This window comes from Neoarius graeffei, chromosome 9 (assembly GCF_027579695.1).
Source record: "Neoarius graeffei isolate fNeoGra1 chromosome 9, fNeoGra1.pri, whole genome shotgun sequence".
In the NCBI taxonomy this organism is placed as follows: Eukaryota; Metazoa; Chordata; class Actinopteri; order Siluriformes; family Ariidae; genus Neoarius; species Neoarius graeffei.
Window position 1 is genome coordinate 21,367,615 of NC_083577.1, and position 21,185 is coordinate 21,388,799.

Here is a 21,185-nt window from a genome sequence, read left to right on the forward strand (position 1 = left end):
ATGAAGAGGGAGGGAGGGAGAGAGGTGGTGTTGGAAATATGGAGAAACACAACAATGTTCATGGTGTAAAACACAAAGTGTGATATATTCATGTATAAAGTTGGTAAAGATGATAATTTTTTATTTTTTTATTTTTTTAAGAGCGTTTGTTGAGAATAATAAATGACGTGTTGTTTACAGAGGAGGAGGGGTTTACAGAGAAATGGTTTGAGTTTCCTGGAAATTGCATGCAGGGTCTGACAAGGAAATGCTTTTACTTTCGGTTTTTTCTCGCAGCACTGTGTGTGTGTGTGTGTGTGTGTGTTTAGATACACTCTCACTCGTCGTCTTGCGTTTTGACACAAAACCAGGTAAGAAATAATGACTTTAAACTCTGTGTAACACCTTCTGTTTGTAGCAGAGAACCAGTAAAGGTCCAGAGAGTTCAGGAAACCCGTTTCTGAGGAGATCAGGCGAGACTGGACTTCTCTCTGGCTGTTTGTTTTCACCTCGAGGAAACATTTCTCTGCTTCACCGTTGACCTGAGGTTCTTCTATCTTGTGTTTCACTTTATCAAGTTCGCCACGAATATTTCTAAATTCCTCATGAGGACTAGAATGCGATTTTATATACAGTACCAGTCAAAAATTTGGAAACGCCTTCAAATTCGACGTTTTAATTTTTTTCCTACATTGTAAATTAATATTGAAGTCATCCAGACTATGCAGCAACACGTACTGTACAGTGCCTTGCAAAAGTATTCATACACTACCGTTCAAAAGTTTGGGGTCACTTTGAAATGTCCTTATTTTTGAAAGAAAAGCACTGTTCTTTTCAATGAAGATCACTTTAAACTAATCAGAAATGCACTCTGTACATTGCTAATGTGGTAAATGACTATTCTAGCTGCAAATGTGTGGTTTTTGGTGCAATATCTCCATAGGTGTATAGAGGCCCATTTCCAGCAACTCTCACTCCAGTGTTCTAATGGTACAATGTGTTTGCTCATTGCCTCAGAAGGCTAATGGATGATTAGAAAACCCTTGTACAATCATGTTAGCACAGCTGAAAACAGTTTAGCTCTTTAGAGAAGCTATAAAACTGACCTTCCTTTGAGCAGATTGAGTTTCTGGAGCATCACATTTGTGGGGTCGATTAAATGCTCAAAATGGCCAGGAAAATGTCTTAACTATATTTTCTATTCATTTTACAACTTATGGTGGTAAATAAAAGTGTGACTTTTCATGGAAAACACAAAATTGTCTGGGTGACCCCAAACTTCTGAACGGTAGTGTACCCCTTGAACTTTTTCACATTTTTCCACCTTACAACCTCGAACTTAACCCTTTGATGCAAAACATGGGTCAAAAGTGACCCGGCTGAGTTTTTATCTTCTATATCTTTGCAATAAATTAATTCCATCATTCAGTATTCAAGGTATTCCTCAATTAACTTGTTTTTGATCATCATACATCCTTATTTTATTTTTTCCTTTCTTAATTTTTGAATAAAAACCCTTTTTGTGGCGGCACGGTGGTGTAGTGGTTAGCGCTGTCGCCTCACAGCAAGAAGGTTCGGGTTCGAGCCCCGTGGCCGACGAGGGCCTTTCTGTGTGGAGTTTGCATATTCTCCCCATGTGGGTTTCCTCCGGGTGCTCCGGTTTCCCCCACAGTCCAAAGACATGCAGGTTAGGTTAACTGGTGACTCTAAATTGACTGTAGGTGTGAATGGTTGTCTGTGTCTATGTGTCAGCCCTGTGATGACCTGGTGACTTGTCCAGGGTGTACCCCGCCTTTCGCCCGTAGTCAGCTGGGATAGGCTCCAGCTTGCCTGCGACCCTGTAGAAGGATAAAGCGGCTAGAGATAATGTGATGTGATGTTATGAACAAGCACAGCTTTTGTAATTCTACATCAAGTTTACACACATGAGTCAGAAACGACCCGCATGCATTTACTACAGCGTTTGGTGGGAACTGTGAATTGTGCTTGTGTCAGACATTTCACAGCTCAGCACAGCGCCCTTTGCCCATCTAATACATGTAAGTAATGTTTTTCAATTGTTCTAACATTACCTTAGAAAAAAATTGATTATGTTTAGGTTACCTTGAGAGTGAGTAGATTACTTGTCAGAAAGTTACAAGTAATTACTATTGGCTACCTAGCTGTTGACATATTCTACTTTAGTTAGCTAATTTTATTGTAGTTGGCTTAGCTAACTACATAGTTAATAAATAAATAACTGGCCCCATTCACTGCTAAAGTAATTACTTGAAACAAATTATTATTATAGTATTAAGACATTTAATTTTAAATCACACTTGGATGACCCATGTGTAGTAATATAAAAAGTATTTTTGTTCATAAAGTAGGAAAGAAAAAATTAAATTAATGATTTGTGGTTATTAAAAACAAGATATTTAAAGAATACTTGGAATATTCAATCATATAAAATAAATTGATTTCAAAAGATAGAGCAAAGAAAAACTCAGTCAGCATGAAATAACCTGGAAAATGAATGCAGGTCATTTTTGACCCATGTTGTGCATTAGAAGGGGTGTGCATATGTTTTGCATCAAAGGGTTAAAAGTTTTCTATTGAGATTTTATGTGATAGACCAACACAGAGTAGCACATAATTGTGAAGTGAAACGAAAATGATAAAGTCTTCAAAATTTGAAACAAATAAAAATCTGAAAAATGTGGTGTGCATTAGTATTCAGCCCCCTGTACTCTGATACCTCTAAATACAATCAGTTGCCTTCAGAAGTCATCTAATTAGTTAATAGAGTCCTACTGTGTGTAATTTACTCTCAGCATAAATACACTTGTTCTGTGAAGGCCTCAGTGGTTTGTTAGAGAACACTGAAGAACAAACAGCATCATGAAGACCAAAGAACTCACCAGACAGGTCAGGGATAAAGTTCTGGAGAAGTTTAAAGCAGGGTTAGGTTATAAAAAATATCCCAAGCTCTGAACATCTCAAGAAGCACTGTTCAATCCATCATTCAAAAATGGAAAAAGTATGGCACAACTGCAAACCTACCAAGACATGGCCGTCCACCTAAACTAACAGAGCGAGCAAGGAGAGCACTGGTCAGAGAAGCAGCCAAGAGGCCCATGATCACTCTGGAGGAGCTGCAGAAATCCATAGCTCAGGTGGGAGAATCTGTGCACAGGCGCAAACCAGATGGGATGGCATGTCGCTGCAGAATGCTGTGGTAGCCATGCTGGTTAAGTGTGCCTTTGATTTTGAATAAATCGCCAACAGTGTCACCAGCAAAGCACCCCCATACCATCACACTTCCTCCTCCATACTTCACTGTTGCCCCTTTTCCACCAAATCAGTTCCAGGGCTGGTTTGGAACCGGGTTTTCTGTTTCCACTGACAAAGAACTGGCTCTGGGGCCAGAAAAACCAGTTCCAGGCTAGCACCAGCTCTTTGCTGGGCCAGAGGAAAGAACCGCTTACATCAGCAGGGGGGCGGAGTTGTTAAGACCAACAAGAATAGCAATTTTTAAATAAGCGACGAGATATCATGGATGCAGTAAAACAGCAGTCATCCATTATTGTTGTTGTTGCTGCTTCTTCTTCTTCTCCATGTTGTTGTTGCTTTGATGTTCACACCAAGGTTTATGCAAATGCAGTGACGTAACTGACGTATACAGTGACGTAATGATGTGGCTCCACTTAGTGCCCCAAGCTATGGAAAAGCAAACTGGTTCTCAGCTGGCTCACAAGTTGAACGAGTTGCGAACCAGCACCAGCACTGGCCCCGAACCAGCCCTGGAACTGATTTGGTGGAAAAGGGGTATGTGGGAACCACACATGTAGGAACCATCCACTCACCTTTTCTGCATCTTATAAATACATGGCGATTGGAACCAAAAATCTCAAATTTGGACTCATCAGACCAAAGGACAGATTTCCACTGGTCTAATGTCCATTCCTTGTGTTCCTTGGCCCAAGCTATTCTCTTCCTCTTGTTGTTCTTCCTTAGAAGTGGCTTCTTTGCAGCAATTCGACCATAAAGTCCAGATTCACGCAGTCTTCTCTGAACAGTTGATGTTGAGATGTGTGTGCTACTTGAACTCTGTGAAGCATTTAGGCGGGCTCTTATCTGGGGTGCTGTTAACTTGCGGTTTCTGAGGCTGGTAACTCTGATGAACTTATCCTGTGCAACAGAGGTAACCCTAGGTCTTCCTTTCCTGGGGTGGTCCTGATGAAAGCCAGTTTCATCATAATGTTTGATGGGCTTTGTGACTGCACCTGGGGATACTTTCAAAGTTCTTGAAATTTTTCGGACTGACTGACCTTCATTTCTTAAAGTAACGATGGACTGTCGTTTTTCTTTACTTAGTTGAATAGTTCTTGGCATAATATGGATTAGAACAATACTCAAATAGGGCCATTGACTGTATACCAACTCTACCTCTTCACAACACAACTGATGGTCTCAAACACATTAAGAGGTCAAGAAATTCAAGAAATTAACTCTTGACAAGGCACAGCTGTAAACTGAAAGCCATTCCAAGTGACTACCTCGTAAAGCTGACTGAGAAAATGCCAAGATGTGCAAAGCTGTCATCTAAGCAAAAGGTGCCTACTTTGAAGAATCTAAAATATAAAACATATTCTGGTTTGATTAACACTTTTTTGTTTACCAAATAATTCCATATATATTTCTTCATAATGTCGATGACTTTAGTATTAATCTACAATTCAGAAAATTTTAAAATAATGAAAAACCACTGAATTAGAGGGTGTTTCCAAACTTTTGACTGGTACTGTATATATCTACAGTGCTCAGTGTAAATGAGTACAGCCCCTTTGAAAAGTAACATTTTAAACAATATCTCAATGAACACAAACAATTTCCAAAATGTTGACAAGACAAAGTTTAATATGACATCTGTTTAACTTATAACGTGAAATAAGGTTAATAATATAACTTAGATTACACATTTTTTCAGTTTTACTCAAATTAGGGTGGTGCAAAAATGAGTACACCCCACAACAAAAACTACTACATCTAGTACTTTGTATGGCCTCCATGATTTTTAATGATAGCACCAAGTCTTCTAGGCATGGAATGAACAAGTTGGCAACATTTTGCAACATCAATCTTTTCCCATTCTTCAACAATGACCTCTTTTAGTGACTGGATGCTGGATGGAGAACATCCAGCATATATGTGGTGAAAGTAGAAAGGAGGTTGAGCTGGGTTTGGAGAGATGGAGGGATGCATTGGAACGAAGGTGAGCAGTAGCAAAGCAGAATACATGTGCATCAATGAGAATGGGGATGAGAGTGTAGTGAAGATGCAAGGAGTAGACATAAAGAAAGTTGATGAATTCAAGTACCTGGGGTCAACTGTGCAGGAAAATGGGGGCTGCGATAGTGAGGTGAGAAATAGAGTGCAGGCAGGAGAAGGATTTCGGGAGTCATTTGTGATAGGAAAGTCCCAGCAAAAGTGAAAGGTAAGATGTATAAGACAGTAGTGAGACCAGCTGTGATGTATGGATTGGAGACCGTACCCTTAATGAAGAGACAGGAGGCAAAGTTGGAGGTGACGGAGTTGAGGATGTTAAGGTTTGCGATGGGAGTGACAAGGTTGGACAGGATAAGGAACGAGCACATCAGAGGGACAGCACATGTGGAGAGCTTGGGAATTAAGCTAAAAGAGATGAGACTGAGATGGTATGGGCACATCCTGAGAAGAGATGCAGAGCATGTTGGAAGGAGAATGTTGAGGATGGAGCTGCCAGGCAAACAAAAACGAGTAAGGCCAAAGAGGAGATACATGGATGTGGTGAGAAAGGACATGAAAGTGGCAGGTGTGGTAGAGAAGGATGCGGAAGACAGGGAGCAATGGAGACGAAAGATCTACTGTGGCGACCCCTAATCGGGAGCAGCCAAAAGAAGAAGATGCTGGATGGAGAGTGATGCTCAACTTATCTCTTCAGAATTCCCCATAGGTGTTCGATTGGGTTCAGATCAGGCGATGGGACATTCCACCGAATGGGTGCCATTTGCTTGTTGTACCACTCCCAAATTAAACTTAATTTGTTATATCTTTTCAACACTGATTATAATAACACATATTTAACTATTCAAAATGTGTATTGGTCAACCTCAGGCTACGTTATTTATTTTTTTACAAGGTTTGGAAGTCAAAGATGGCTGCATACAGTGGGGCAAAAAAGTATTTAGTCAGTCACCAATTGTGCAAGTTCTCCCACTTAAAAAGATGAGAGAGGCCTGTAATTTTCATTATAGGTATACCTCAACTATGAGAGACAAAATGAGAAAAAAAATCCAGAAAATCACATTGTCTGATTTTTAAAGAATTTATTTGCAAATTATGGTGGAAAATAAGTATTTGGTCAATAACAAAAGTTCATCTCAATACTTTGTTATATACCCTTTGTTGGCAATGACAGAGGTCAAACGTTTTCTATAAGTCTTCACAAGGTTTTCACACACTGTTGCTGGTATTTTGGCCCATTCCTCCATGCAGATCTCCACTAGAGCAGTGATGTTTTGGGGCTGTCGCTGGGCAACACGGACTTTCAACTCCCTCCAAAGATTTTCTATGGGGTTGAGATCTGGAGACTGGCTAGGCCACTCCAGGACCTTGAAATGCTTCTTACGAAGCCACTCCTTCATTGCCTGGGCGGTGTGTTTGGGATCGTTGTCATGCTGAAAGACCCAGCCACGTTTCATCTTCAATGCCCTTGCTAATGGAAGGAGGTTTTCACTCAAAATCTCACGATACATGGCCCCATTCATTCTTTCCTTTACACGGATCAGTCGTCCTGGTCCCTTTGCAGAAAAACAGCCCCAAAACATGATGTTTCCACCCCCATGCTTCACAGTAGGTATGGTGTTCTTTGGATGCAACTCAGCATTCTTTCTCCTCCAAACACGACAAGTTGAGTTTTTACCAAAAAGTTCTATTTTGGTTTCATCTGACCATATGACATTCTCCCAGTCCTCTTCTGGATCATCCAAATGCTCTCTAGCAAACTTCAGACGGGCCTGGACATGTACTGGCTTAAGCAGGGGGACACATCTGGCACTGCAGGATTTGAGTCCCTGGCGGCGTAGTGTGTTACTGATGGTAGCCTTTGTTACTTTGGTCCCAGCTCTCTACAGGTCATTCACTAGGTCCCCCCGTGTGGTTCTGGGATTTTTGCTCACTGTTCTTGTGATCATTTTGACCCCACGGGATGAGATCTTGCGTGGAGCCCCAGATCGAGGGAGATTATCAGTGGTCTTGTGTGTCTTCCATTTTCTAATAATTGCTCCCACAGTTGATTTCTTCACACCAAGCTGCTTACCTATTGCAGATTCAGTCTTCCCAGCCTGGTGCAGGTCTACAATTTTGTTTCTGGTGTCCTTTGACAGCTCTTTGGTCTTGGCCATAGTGGAGTTTGGAGTGTGACTGTTTGAGGTTGTGGACAGGTGTCTTTTATACTGATAACGAGTTCAAACAGGTGCCATTAATACAGGTAACGAGTGGAGGACAGAGGAGCCTCTTAAAGAAGAAGTTACAGGTCTGTGAGAGCCAGAAATCTTGCTTGTTTGTAGGTGACCAAATACTTATTTTACCGAGGAATTTACCAATTAATTCATTAAAAATCCTACAATGTGATTTCCTGGATTCTTTCCCCCCATTTTGTCTCTCATAGTTGAAGTGTACCTATGATGAAAATTACAGGCCTTTCTCATCTTTTTAAGTGGGAGAACTTGCACAATTGGTGGCTGACTAAATACTTTTTTGCCCCATTGTCCTCTTTATATGAGTAACAGGACTGAAAGTAACAGGACTGAGTTTTTAGCCTAGGATTAGCTAATACATGGAATTAAGCCACATGGCATCATCGCTAATAGCATGACCACACTTAGCACATTCTAGTGATTTACCAAAAATCTGTATTTTTAAAATAAACAAATATCATCTAAGAAATAATTTAAGTAACAGGACAGTATGTTGACATTGACCTTATCAGTCAAAGTTAAAAAATCATCAAATATACAGAACAGTAAATGAGAGAACAAACTTTTGGTCTTCCCATGGCCTTCAGAAGACACAACTGATGTAACTTCCTGTTGAGCATGTGATTTATGGAATGTTCCAAATTTGTCAGATGGGGTATGGGGTAATATGTTTGGGTAACAGGACTGAGTGAAAACCCAGGGACACGACTAAAATGTGTATTTTAACTAAGATATTGTGGATTTCTTATGAAAAAAATATATTTAAACCATGGATAGGATATGGAGTCACACAACAGTGCAAAAGAAATACTGTTTCTGAAGGATTTTAATCATAATATTTCATAGTTCAGTATAAAGTTAGAGTGCGGGGACAGGTAACACATGCTATTTTTCAGTGTTTTAGGTAGTTTTTATTAATCCTAACAATTATATATCTTAAATTTGAAATCAGATCAATGTGCAGGACATTCTGCGTAATAAGGAAATGTATTTTAAAGTACATTTTTATGTGCATTTATACATATAATTTTCTAGGGACGGAAATGGCACCAATTCGGTGGAATGGCTCAGACATACTTGGCCACTGAATGACTTTCACCCTGTTCTTCTTCAGAAATCCAACAATGGCCTTAGATGTGTGTTTAGTCATGTTGGAAAAGTGCACAACGACCAAGGGCACGGAGTGATGGTAGCATCTTCTCTTTCAGTATAGAGCAATACATCTGTGAATTCATGATGCCATCAATGAAATGCAGCTCCCCGACACCAGCAGCACTCATGCAGCCCCACATAAGGACACTGCCACCACCATGTTTCACTGTAGGCACCATGCATGTTTCTTTGTATTCCTCACCTTTGCGACGCCATACAGTTTTGAAGCCATCAGTTCCAAAAACATTTATCTTGGTCTCATCACTCCAGAGTATAGAGTCCCAGTAGTCTTCATCTTTGTCAGCATGGGCCCTGGCAAACTCTAGGCGTGCTTTTCTTTTAGGAGAGGCTTCTTTCGTGGACAGCATCCATGCATGCCATTCCTCTGCAGTGTACGCCGTATTGTGTCATGGGAAATAGTCACCCTAGTTTGGCTTTCTACTTTAGATAACTGCAGTGAACTTGCATGCCGATTTTCTTCAACCCTTCTCATCAGAAGACGCTCCTGTCGAGGTGTTAACTTCCTTGGACAACCAGGACGTCTCTGTGAGATGGTTGCAGTTCCATCTTTCTTAAATTTTTGTACCACTTTTGCTACAGTATTCTGACTGATAAGTAAAGCTTTGCTGATCTTCTTGTAGCCTTCACCTTTGTGGTGTAAAGAAATTATTTTCTTTGGGGAATTCTGAAGAGACAAGTTGGGCATCACTCTCCATCCAGCATCCAGTCACTAAAAGAGGTCATTGTTGAAGAACGGAAAAAGATTGACATTGCAAAATGTCGCCAACTTGTTCATTCCATGCCTAGAAGACTTGGTGCTGTCATGGAGGCCATACAAAGTACTAGATGTAGTAGTTTTTGTTGTGGGGTGTACTCATTTTTGCACCACCCTAATTTGATGATGATGATGCCCTTTATTGTCACTAGTCACATGTACCAGCGAAAGTAGCCGTCAACCTGTCCGTACATATACAACATACAGTTGACATAGGGTAGACAGGACAGGAAGACAAGGATGAAGATAAAAAGGAAACACAACATAAGGAGAGATAAGGAAAAAAAGAACACCCCCCCCCCACTATGCTCCTGTCAGGAGTACAGTGTGGGAACATTTAAAAAACCTTTGCACATAAGCAGACAACAACACAAGTACACTTTAAACATGGGACTTGAGGGGGGGAATCAGGGGTAGGGGGTAAGGAGGGGAGGGGAGGAGGTAATCCAGTGCAAGCAAGCAGCCGTCCGCTCCTGCAGCCATGAAGGTGCTGGTCATGCACCCGCTTGTCACACTGGGGGTAAAAATGGCGACCGCAGAAAGTTAGAGAAGGAATGTGAGAGTGTCTCCCGGCAGTGACCTTCAGGGGGAAGTGTTGCCTCAGCAACAGCCTGAACCGAGGCCGGTGCTGTCTCAGGGAGCCGAATGTCGATAAGATATAAATTGTTTGGTCTTTCCAGACGCAGTCTTTGCACGTCCACACCGTTTGTCCATATCTGTCCATTCCATCCATTCTATTCAAATTCAAATTGATCTCTGAAAAACGTATTTCTTGCAAAGCTGAAAGCTGCTCCAAGATAACAACCATTTTGTGGTTAAAGTTCTGAATGTCCACAGTCCGAGTGCCAACAGCTTTGCCCACCACTCCAATCATATCGGGCAGTTTTGTGGGGCTAATTTGAGTAAAACTGAAAAAATTTGTAATCTAAGTTATATTATTAACCTTACTTTCACGTTATAAGTTAAACAGATGTTATATTAAACTTTGTCTTGTCAACATTTTGGAAATTGTTTGTGTTCATTGAGATATTGTTTAAAATGTTAATTTTCAAAGGGGGTGTACTCATTTACGCTGAGCACTGTAGATATATAAGATATGGTGGGATTTGTTTGTGTAGCGGCCAAAGTAGAATTCATATAGACGTGAATTACAATTTATGTTAAAAGGTATAAATAATTTCATTTGAGTGTGTAATTTCATATAAGTAATTTATTTAATGATTAAAATTATGAATAATATGTGGCAAGGTTAGAAGAATTAGAATTAGAATTCATATGTGAAGATTTAGAACTGTCTCACGCTTCTCAAGAGTTAGAATTAGAATTCATTCAGCTATATAAGAACGGTCTCGCGCTTCTCAGGGGAGATCTTGAGAAGCCATGGAAGCGAACAGTTTTTCTTACCTGACTCACTGACTCTCTGCATCTTAGAACCTTTGTAATTGTTAAACCGAGGATTAAAGTTCAACTTTCAAGACGTTTCAAGTGGATTTATTGCCAGGCACAAGCTTTTGTTCTGTTATTGCAGATGTTGGTTTTTGGTCCATTTTTTTCTGAAGATGTATCCTTTTCCATTGCATTCTCCATTGCTTTGCTGCACTTTCTCTCCAAACTAATGACATGCCCACTCGTTTGGATAGTTCACGCTGGAAAAACCAGCCACAGTGGTATGCAAAAGTTTGGGCACCCCTGGTCAAAATTGCTGTTACTGTGAACAGTTAAGCAAGTTGAAGATGAAATGATCTCCAAAAGGCATAAAGTTAAAGATGACTAATTCCCTTTATATTTAAAGCAAAAACTATTTTTCATTTTCATCTTTTGCATTTTCAAAATGACAAAAAAGGAAACGGGCCCGAAGCAAAAGTTTGGGCACCCTGCATGGTTAGTACTTAGTAACACCCCCTTTGGCAAGTATCACAGCTTGTAAACACTTTTGTAGCCAGCTAATAATCTTTCAGTTCTTACCTGGGGGATTTTCACACATTTATCTTTGCAAAAGGCTTCCAGTTCTACAAGTTTCTTGGGCTGTCTTTTGCTTGCACTGCTCTTTTGAGATCTATCCACAGATTTTCAATGATGTTTAGGTCAGGGAACTGTGAGGGCCAGGGCAAAACCTTCAGCTTGTGCCTCTTGAGGTATTCCATTGTAGATTTTGAGGTGTGTTTTGGATCATCGTTTTATTGTAGGACCCATCCTCTTTTTAACTTCAACTTTTTTACAGATGATGTAATGTTTGCTTCCAGAATTTGCTGGTATTTATTCAAATCCATGCTTCCCTCAACCAATGAAATGTGCCCTGTGTCACTGGCTGCAACACAACCCCAAAGCATGATTAATCCACACCCATGCTTCAGAGTTGGAGAGGTGTGCTTTTCCTGGAATTTGGCACCCTTTTTTCTCCAAACATACCTTTGCACATTGTGGCCAAAAAAGTTGTATTTTGATCTCATCAGTCCACAGAACTTGTTTCCAAAATGCATCAGGCTTATTTAGATGTTCATTTGCAAACTTCAGACGCTGAATTTTGTGGCTAGGACGCAGGAATGGTTTTCTTCTGATGACTCTTCCATGAAGGTCATATTTGTTCAGGTGTTGCTGCATAGTAGAACAGTGCACCACCACTCCAGGGTCTGTTAAATCTTTCTGAAGGTCTTTTGCAGTCAAACAGGGGGTTTTATTTGCCTTTCTAGCAATCCAACGAGCAGTTCTTTCAGAAAGTTTTCTTCATCTTCCAGACCTCACCTTGATCTCCACTGTTTCTGTTAACTGCCATTTCTTAATAACATTACAATCTAAGGAAACAGCTACCTGAAAACACTTTGCTATGTTCTTGTAGCAGCTTCTCCTGCTTTGTGAGCATCAATTATTTTATTATTCAGAATGCGAGGGAGTTGCTTAGAGGAGCCCATGGCTGTTGATTTTAGGGACAAGTTTGAGGAGTCAGAGAATTTATACAGCTTTGAAATCTGCATCCTCTGACCTTTCCTAATGAAGAATTTGAACAAGCCACAGCTTAATAAGCTAATTAAGGTCTGGAACCTTGGTAAAAGTTACCTGAGAACTCAAATGTATTGGGGTGCCCAAACTTTCGCATGGTGTTCCTTTTCTTTTTTCACTCTCCAATTGTACAAAACAAAAGTAATACACAAATCTTGCAGAAAACGCTGAAAATAAATGTGTTGTCTTTACCTTTATGCCTTTTGGTGATCAGTTCATCTTCTGCTCACTTAACTATTCACAGTAACAAACATTTTCAGTAAGGGTGCCCAAACTTTTGCATGCCACTGTATATATTAGTTCCAGCTAGGATCCAACTTTTCACGGTCCGAACCAATTTATTTTTGGTCAAAATGCCCTAAAAGGTTCAAAATTTGGTGCACGAACAAGAACGGAACTCATTCCCTGTTGGTCGAAAAGGGGTAACAGAGGATCCTCACTGTAGCCTGCAAGATGTGGCAGAGCAAAATGTCATGCACTTACCATATAAGGTCAAGTACATGATACACCCTAACCATAACCCTTGTATATACGAGGGTAAGTCAAAAAGTTCTAAGACAGATGTTATAATTTCAAAAGGTGTGAAAGGCATCCCCCAGAATTCTACAAAGAAGGAATTCTCCGATGGAAACACCGCTTGCAGAAGTGTTTAGACTTAAATGGAGGATCTGTAGAGAAATAGCTTTGTTATTTTCATAAATAAAGATTTTTTTCAATTTGTCTTAGAACTTTTTGACTTACCCTCATATATGTATAGCCTCCATATATGGTAAGTAGATGACACCTTGCTCCACCCCCATCCCTGCTCCATCCCACAGGCTTCCATAAGGGGTACTTGCTACCATTTGGCCCCACCCCTCTGTCTTGCGCTCTGCCACCCTGTGTAGGGTACAGCACCCCGTTTCTTTTACGGATTGAGGAGTAGTGGTCATCTTGCCCTCCATATGGCCTTTGAAACTGAACATTTTCACATGCACATTTTCGGACTTTAACTTCTCTAGCTTTGAACTAACTGTATTTGAACTCAAACATTCCCAGCCGGTATTATGTGCTGTGATCTATCGCCCACCGAATTACAACAAAGACTTCGTCAGTGGCGGCACGGTGGTGTAGTGGTTAGCGCTGTCGCCTCACAGCAAGAAGGTCCTGGGTTCGAGCCCCGGGGCCGGCGAGGGCCTTTCTGTGTGGAGTTTGCATGTTCTCCCCGTGTCCGCGTGGGTTTCCTCCGGGTGCTCCGGTTTCACCCACAGTCCAAAGACATGCAGGTTAGGTTAACTGGTGACTCTAAATTGACTGTAGGTGTGAATGTGAGTGTGAATGGTTGTCTGTGTCTATGTGTCAGCCCTGTGATGACCTGGCGACTTGTCCAGGGTGTACCCCGCCTTTCGCCCGTAGTCAGCTGGGATAGGCTCCAGCTTGCCTGCGACCCTGTAGAAGGATAAAGCGGCTAGAGATAATGAGATGAGATGAGACTTCATCAGTGACTTTTCTGATTTCCTGTTGGGAATCATGCTAAAGTATGATCGATTCCTAATTCTTGGCGACTTTAACATACACGTTTATTGCCCATCAAAGCCAATGATTAAAGACTTTATGAACATCATTGACTCTTTTGGTCTTGCACAGTCCATGACTGAATATACTCATGTGCATGGCCACACATTAGACTTAGTATTATCTTGTGGGTTATCTGTGTGTAACGTTGATATTTGCAACGCTGTCTTTTCTGACCATAGGCCTGTTTTATTTGATATCTCTCTCCCTTACGATGCTCAGTGTCATGCACCTGTGCGCTACTGCCATGTTTTAAATTCCACCACTGCTGCTCGGTTCTCAGCGGCTTTCTCTACTGCTGCTGATAATCTTAGAATAGAAGGCTCAAGCCCGGATAACCTGATCAGCTCATTTTACTCCACTTGTCTCAACATTCTTGATACTATTGCCCCGGTCAAAAAAATGCGGCCAAAGAATAAAACAGAACCATGGTTGAGCGATGTCACTCAAGCGTGCAAGCGTGAATGCAGAAGTGCCGAATGCAAGTGGAAGAAAGATAAACTGCAATTTTTTTTTGATATCTTAAAAGACTGCTGGGTCAAATATCAAAAAACTGTTAAAATGAAAAACTAAATATTTTTCTAACATTGTCTAACAGAACTGTAACAATCCACATGCATTATTTAACACCATTGATACTGCCCTAAATGCACCCCAGTCTACCTGGAGTGATGCTACGCCCTCTAGCTGTGAAAATTTTTACTGTTTTTTGTAGATAAGGTTTCAAGCATTAGAGTTCTTATATCTCCCTCCTCGGATGATCCATCCATCTCTGTCACGTGCCCCACAGTCTTTAGCAACTTTGAGCCTGTGTCCCTGTCTCTTCTCTTGGAAACCATTGGGCAACTGAAACCTTCAACTGGGCCTACAGATACCATCCCTCCTTGTCTCATTAAAGACACTATTGACGCCATTGGAGCCAGTATTTTAGCCATCATAAACAGTATGGGGTGCCAAGTGTCACCGGGCCCATTTCATGGACGAAATGTATTTTGTCCATCACAGAATGCATTTCGTCTCGTCTCGTCTCGTCTTCTTCCGCTTATCCAGGACCGGGTCGCGGAGGCAGCAGTCTAAGCATGGAAGCCCAAACTTCCCTTTCCCCAGACACCTCGGCCAGCTCCTCGGGAAGAACACCGAGGCGTTCCCAGGCCAGCCGAGAGACATAGTCCCTCCAGCGTGTCCTGGGTCTTCCCCGGGGCCTCTTCCCGGGGGGACATGCCTGGAACACCTCCCCAGGGAGGCGTCCAGGAGGCATCCGAAAAAGATGCCCGAGCCACCTCAGCTGATTCCTCTCGATGTGGAGGAGCAGCGGCTCTACTCCGAGCTCCTCCCGAGTGACTGTGCTTCTCACCCTATCTCTAAGGGAGCGCCCAACCACCCTGCGAAGGAAACTCATTTCGGCCGCTTGTATCCGCGATCTTGTTCTTTCGGTCATTACCCAAAGCTCATGACCATATGTGAGAGTAGATCGACCGGTAAATTGAGAGCTTCGCCTTTTGGCTCAGCTCCTTCTTCACCACGACGGACCGGAAAAGCGACCGCATCACTGCGGAAGCTGCACCGATCTGCCTGTCAATCTCACGCTCCATCCTTCCCTCACTCGTGAACAAGATCCCGAGATACTTAAACTCCTCCACTTGAGGCAGGACTTCTCCACCAACCTGGAGAGGGCAAGCCACCCTTTTCTGGTCGAGAACCATGACCTCGGACTTGGAGGTGCTGATTCTCATCCCAGCCGCTTCACACTCGACTGCAAACCGCCCCAGTGCATGCTGAAGATCCTGGTTTGAAGAAGCCAACAGGACAACATCATCCGCAAAAAGCAGAGATGAAATCCTGTGGTTCCCAAACAGGATTCCTTCCGGCCCCTGGCTGTGCCTAGAAATTCTGTCCATAAAAATTATGAACAGAACCGGTGACAAAGGGCAGCCCTGCCGGAGTCCAACATGCACTGGGAACAGGTCTGACTTACTGCCGGCAATGCGAACCAGACTCCTGCTCTGTTCGTACAGGGACCGGACAGCCCTTAGCAATTTCGTCCATCCGAAATGCATTTCGTTCACGAAATGCATTTTGTCCACAGAATGCAGTATGGTAGATCACGAAATGAATTTCGTCAATCACAGAATGCATTTCGTCGGACGAAATGCATTTCGTCCATCACAAAATGCATTTTGTCGGACGGAATGCATTTCGTCCACGGAATGCAGTATGGTAGATCACGAAATGAATTTCATCAATCACAGAATGCCACAGTCTGGCTTACCTTTGACGAAATGCATTTCGTGATGACGAAATGCATTCTGTGATGGACGAAATTCATTTCGTGATCTACCATACTGCATTCTGTGGACGAAATGCATTTCGTCCATCACGGAATGCATTTCGTCATCACAAAATGCATTTCGTCGGACGAAATGCATTCCGTTCATCACAGAATGCATTTCGTCATCACGAAATGCATTTTGTTCCACGAAATGCATTTCGTCCATCACAGAATGCATTTCGTCATCACGAAATGCATTTCGTCCCATGAAATGCATTTCGTCCATCACAGAATGCATTTCGTCCAACGAAATGCATTTCGTGATGGACGAAATGTGGGACGAAATGCATTTCGTGATGGACGAAATGCATTTTGTGATGACGAAATTCATTCTGTGATGGACGAAATACATTTCGTCCACGAAATGGGCCCGGTGACACTTGGCACCCCATAAAACAGCAGTCTTACATCAGGCATTGTGCCCAGGCATTTTAAGCATGCGATTTTCCAGCCTTTAATTAAGAAGCCTAACCTGGACACTTCAGTCTACTCTAATTATAGGCCTATATCCAAGCTCCCATTTTTGTCTAAATTGTTGGAGAAAATTGTATTTAAACAGCTTCAGTCTTATTTAGACACAAATAATCTCCTAGAGCCATTTCAATCTGGTTTTAAAGCTCGTCATAGTACCTAGTCGGCACTCCTTAAAGTTTTTAATGACATGCTTCAAATCACTGATAGTACTGATTGTGTGATCCTGGTTCTTCTTGACCTCACAGCGGCATTTGACACAGTAGATCATAACATCCTTATACATCGCCTAGAACAGTGGGTTGGCATCAAGGGAACGGCTCTTGAGTGGTTCAAGTCTTATCTTGCTGACAGAAGTTTTTCTGTCAGCATTGGAGAACACACCTCCTCCTCAGCACCCCTCCCCTACGGGGTCCCCCAGGGGTCGATTCTTGGCCCTATCCTGTTTTCCCTTTACCTTTTGCCATTGGGTTCCATTCTAAGAAAATATAACATCTCCTTCCACTGCTATGCAGACGATACCCAGATCTACATGCCCCTGAAGCTCACAGACTCCCAGTCAGTTATAAAGCTCTTAGATAGTCTTGAGGACATTAAAGCTTGGATGTCTTTAATTTTTTTAAAATCTAAATTAAAATAAAACAGAGGTTTTACTCTGCAAACCTAGTAAGGCCTGTAAAAATAGTCTGGACCTGGGCCCTCTGAGTCTTTTTGTTAAAGACTCTTTAAGAAATCTAGGTGTGCTTTTTGACTCAGATTTCAAACTGGAGAAACAAATAAATAATGTAGTTAAATCTAGTTTTTTCCATTTAAGACTCTTACCAAGGGTCAAACCTTTTTTATCACCTGGTAATCTAGAGACTGCCATACATGCTTTTATTACATCCTGCCTTGATTATTGCAGTGCACTCTACGCTGGTCTTAGCTGCTCCTCTTTGTCAAGGCTTCAACTAGTTCAAAACGCTGTGGCATGGTTCTTGACCAGAACACGCAAGCGAGAGCACATCACTCCTGTTCTTAAGTCTCTTCATTGGCTTCCTGTGCGCTTCAGAATAAATTTTAAAATTATGTTATTTGTTTTTAAATCTCTGAAAGGACTGGCTCCACCCGACGTAGCAGATCTCTTACATCCGCACACATCCATGAGATCACTGAGGTCTTCTGACCAACTACTGTTAACCATCCCTCCCTCAAGATTAAAGAGTAGGGGGGATCGCAACTTTGCAGTCCTTGGTCCTAAATTGTGGAACAAACTCCCCTTACATATAAGGCTTACCCCTTCAGTGCCTATTTTCAAATCCCTCCTGAAAACAGTTTTTTTTTTCTCCCTGGCTTTTGACTCTGTATGAGTGTTGTTGTGTTGTGTGGTTCTGTGTAGTGTGTATCCCTTTCTGTGTCCTTGATCTGCTTTTAGGACATATGTATGACTCTTTACTTAGTTGGACTGTTCAGCACTTTGGTCAACTGTTATTGTTTTTAAAGGGCTTTATAATAAACCTGAACCTGAATCTGCACACTCCAAACTGAAGCGGTAGAAGGAAATTCCCAGAATACTTTGTGAACCAAAGCAGTGTAACATGGCTACCAGTGCAGGGCAAGACACCCATAAATGTAATATTATCTCATTATCTCTAGCCGCTTTATCCTGTTCTACAGGGTCGCAGACAAGCTGGAGCCTATCCCAGCTGACGCGAAACGCGAAAGGCGGGGTACACCCTGGACAAGTCGCCAGGTCATCACAGGCCTGACACATAGACAACCATTCACACCTACGGTCAATTTAGAGTCACCAGTTAACCTAACCTGCATGTCTTTGGACTGTCGGGGAAACCGGAGCACCCGGAGGAAACCCACGCGGACACGGGCAGAACATGCAAACTCCGCACAGAAAGGCCCTCGCCAGCCACGGGGCTCGAACCCAGACCTTCTTGCTGTGAGGCGACAGCGCTAACCACTACACCACCGTGCCGCCCCATGCCACATTCAAAGTCACTGAAATCACCTTTCTTCCACATTCTGATGCTCGATTTGAACTTCAGCAAGTTGTCTTGAGCATGTCTTCATGCTTAAATGCATTGAGTTGCTGCCATGTGATTGGCTGATTAAATATTTGCGTTAAGGAGCAGTTGAACAGGTGTACCTAATAAAGTGGCTGGTGAGCATGTATTCTTTAATGTGTTTTTTTTCATTATTATTATTATTATTATTATTTAATTTTTTTTAAATAATTTAAAATAAACCATCTATCCCGAACAGACACTTGCTCTTGGTGCTGCATGACACTCCTCAGCATGCATTATTTTCATATAACAGCACAGATGGTAGTGTAATATTCCTTACATAATAGAATATTATAGAGAACAGGATGAGTTTTCTTTTGAATCTGGTTCATCTTAAGGTTTCTTCCTGATGTCATCTCAGGGAGGTTTTCCTTCCCACTGGCTTGCTCATTTGCGATCCAAATCTACATCTATGTCTGAACTTCTGTAAAACTGCTTTATGATAATATTGTTAAAAGTGCTGTGGAAATAAAAGTGAATTCATATATTTCCTTTAGAAGTCATTGGTCATGGCACCACAGACTAACTATTTACGTACAACATATTTACAAAATACGATAAGTTTTAACAAGAACACAGGCAAAATGAAGCTGTGCTAGTGAGAAGTGAGTACACAAAGATGATGTTACATTTCTGTCACCCTTGGCTTGCTTTGATTTAAATCTAAATCCATTATCTGGAGTTCTGTAAAGCTTTGTAATGACGTCCACTGTCAGCTGTAGAGCCATATCGAGTGCAAGACAGTTACTAACATCTCCTCAAAAAGTCACTGGATTTAAATAATGTCACTGAAGGGGTCTAAAAAGTTACCAAATGTAGCAACAAAGTCAGTGAGTTGATAAAACTGGAAGCAGCACAAGTCTTAATTGTGGTGACATCATTTACACTATATTGCCAAAAGTATTCGCTCACCTGCCTTGACTCACATATGAGCTTAAGTGACATCCCATTCCTAATCCATAGGGTTCAATATGATGTCGGTCCACCTTTGCAGCTAGAACAGCTTCAACTCTTCTGGGAAGGCTGTCCACAAGGTTTAGGAGTGTGTTTATGGGAATTTTTGACCATTCTTCCAGAAGCGCATTTGTGAGGTCACACACTGATGTTGGACGAGAAGGCCTGGCTCTCAGTCTCCGCTCTAATTCATCCCAAAGGTGTTCTATCGGGTTGAGGTCAGGACTCTGTGCAGGCCAGTCAAGTTCATCCACACCAGACTCTGTCATCCATGTCTTTATGGACCTGGCTTTGTGCACTGGTGCACAGTCATGTTGGAAGAGGAAGGGGCCAGCTCCAAACTGGAAAAACAGTCCGCATGTCTAGGTGCTTGATTTTATACACCTGTGGCCATGGAAGTGAATGGAACACCTGATTCCGATAATTTGGATGGGTGAGCAAATACTTTTGGCAATATAGTGTATCTTGACTATGTAAAAAAAAAAATCTCGTGTTCTGCTGCTAGTGCAATAAATAGGCTAAATTATAAAATATTACTTTCCATTTAGATTTGAATTTGAAAAATCCTGAAGATTTCCAAAAGCTTGTTATTACCTCCGCCAACTTTGTTGGAAGAGGTTATGTTTTCGTCTCCATTTGTTTGGCTGTTCCCAACGTAACTCAAAATGTAGTGAACAGATTTTTATTAAATTTGGAGGAAACATGGATCATGGGCCAATGAACAATTGATTACATTTTGATGTAAATCTGGATCTGTACATGGATCCAGGATCCAGATATGTATGCGGATTCAGATGTTTTTGTCTGTTCCCAATGTAACTCAAAAAGTAGTGAAGTGATTTTGATAAAATTTGGTGTACAGCTTTAGTATTATCCTATGTTCAAATGATTTGATTCTGATGTTGATAATACAGTATATGGCTTGGTGGAGGTATGCACTCTACCAAGTGCCCTTCTAGTTGTTGTTCAAAATGAATCAAAGAATGTTACTCAAGCCTTGTGTCCCAAATGACCAAACATGTCATTTAAATAGTTTCAGTCATTCTTAACAAAGGTTAACTCATGCTACTTTCAAATATGGTTATATGATTAAATATTTTCCCTTCACATTAAAGTGCATATCACGGGTAAATTCAGGAGTCAGTGTAATTCCGCTATTTTATATTAAACTTTGGTCAAATATCTGTCACATTCTGCATTCTCTGCAATTTTTTTACCTTGCGCAATACCAGAAAAATTCAGTTGAAATCAAGCCATTTGAGGCGAACTGGTCCGCCTCTGAAAAAACTTGGCATTTGGATTTCCCGGGAAACATTGATTTTCGGGCGGCATGGTGGTGTAGTTGTTAGCGCTGTCGCCTCACAGCAAGAAGGTCCTGGGTTCGAGCCCTGGGGCCGGCGAGGGCCTTTCTGTGC

The 21,185-nt window shown here is 41.7% G+C and overlaps 2 protein-coding genes across 2 annotated transcripts in view; one reads left to right on the forward strand and one right to left on the reverse strand.

Moving 5' to 3' along the window:
- The window catches only part of LOC132891521 (protein mono-ADP-ribosyltransferase PARP9-like), a 97,198-nt gene that overhangs the window by 63,091 nt on the left and 12,922 nt on the right, over positions 1-21,185 (reverse strand). The window lies entirely within an intron of this gene.
- Positions 224-21,185, forward strand: part of LOC132891520 (protein mono-ADP-ribosyltransferase PARP9-like) — a 36,424-nt gene continuing 15,462 nt past the window's right edge. Inside the window, exon 1 of the mRNA XM_060929181.1 lies at positions 224-350. Within this exon, the coding sequence (XP_060785164.1) occupies positions 248-350 (103 nt within the window). The 5' untranslated portion in view covers positions 224-247. The remainder of the gene's footprint in view (positions 351-21,185) is intronic.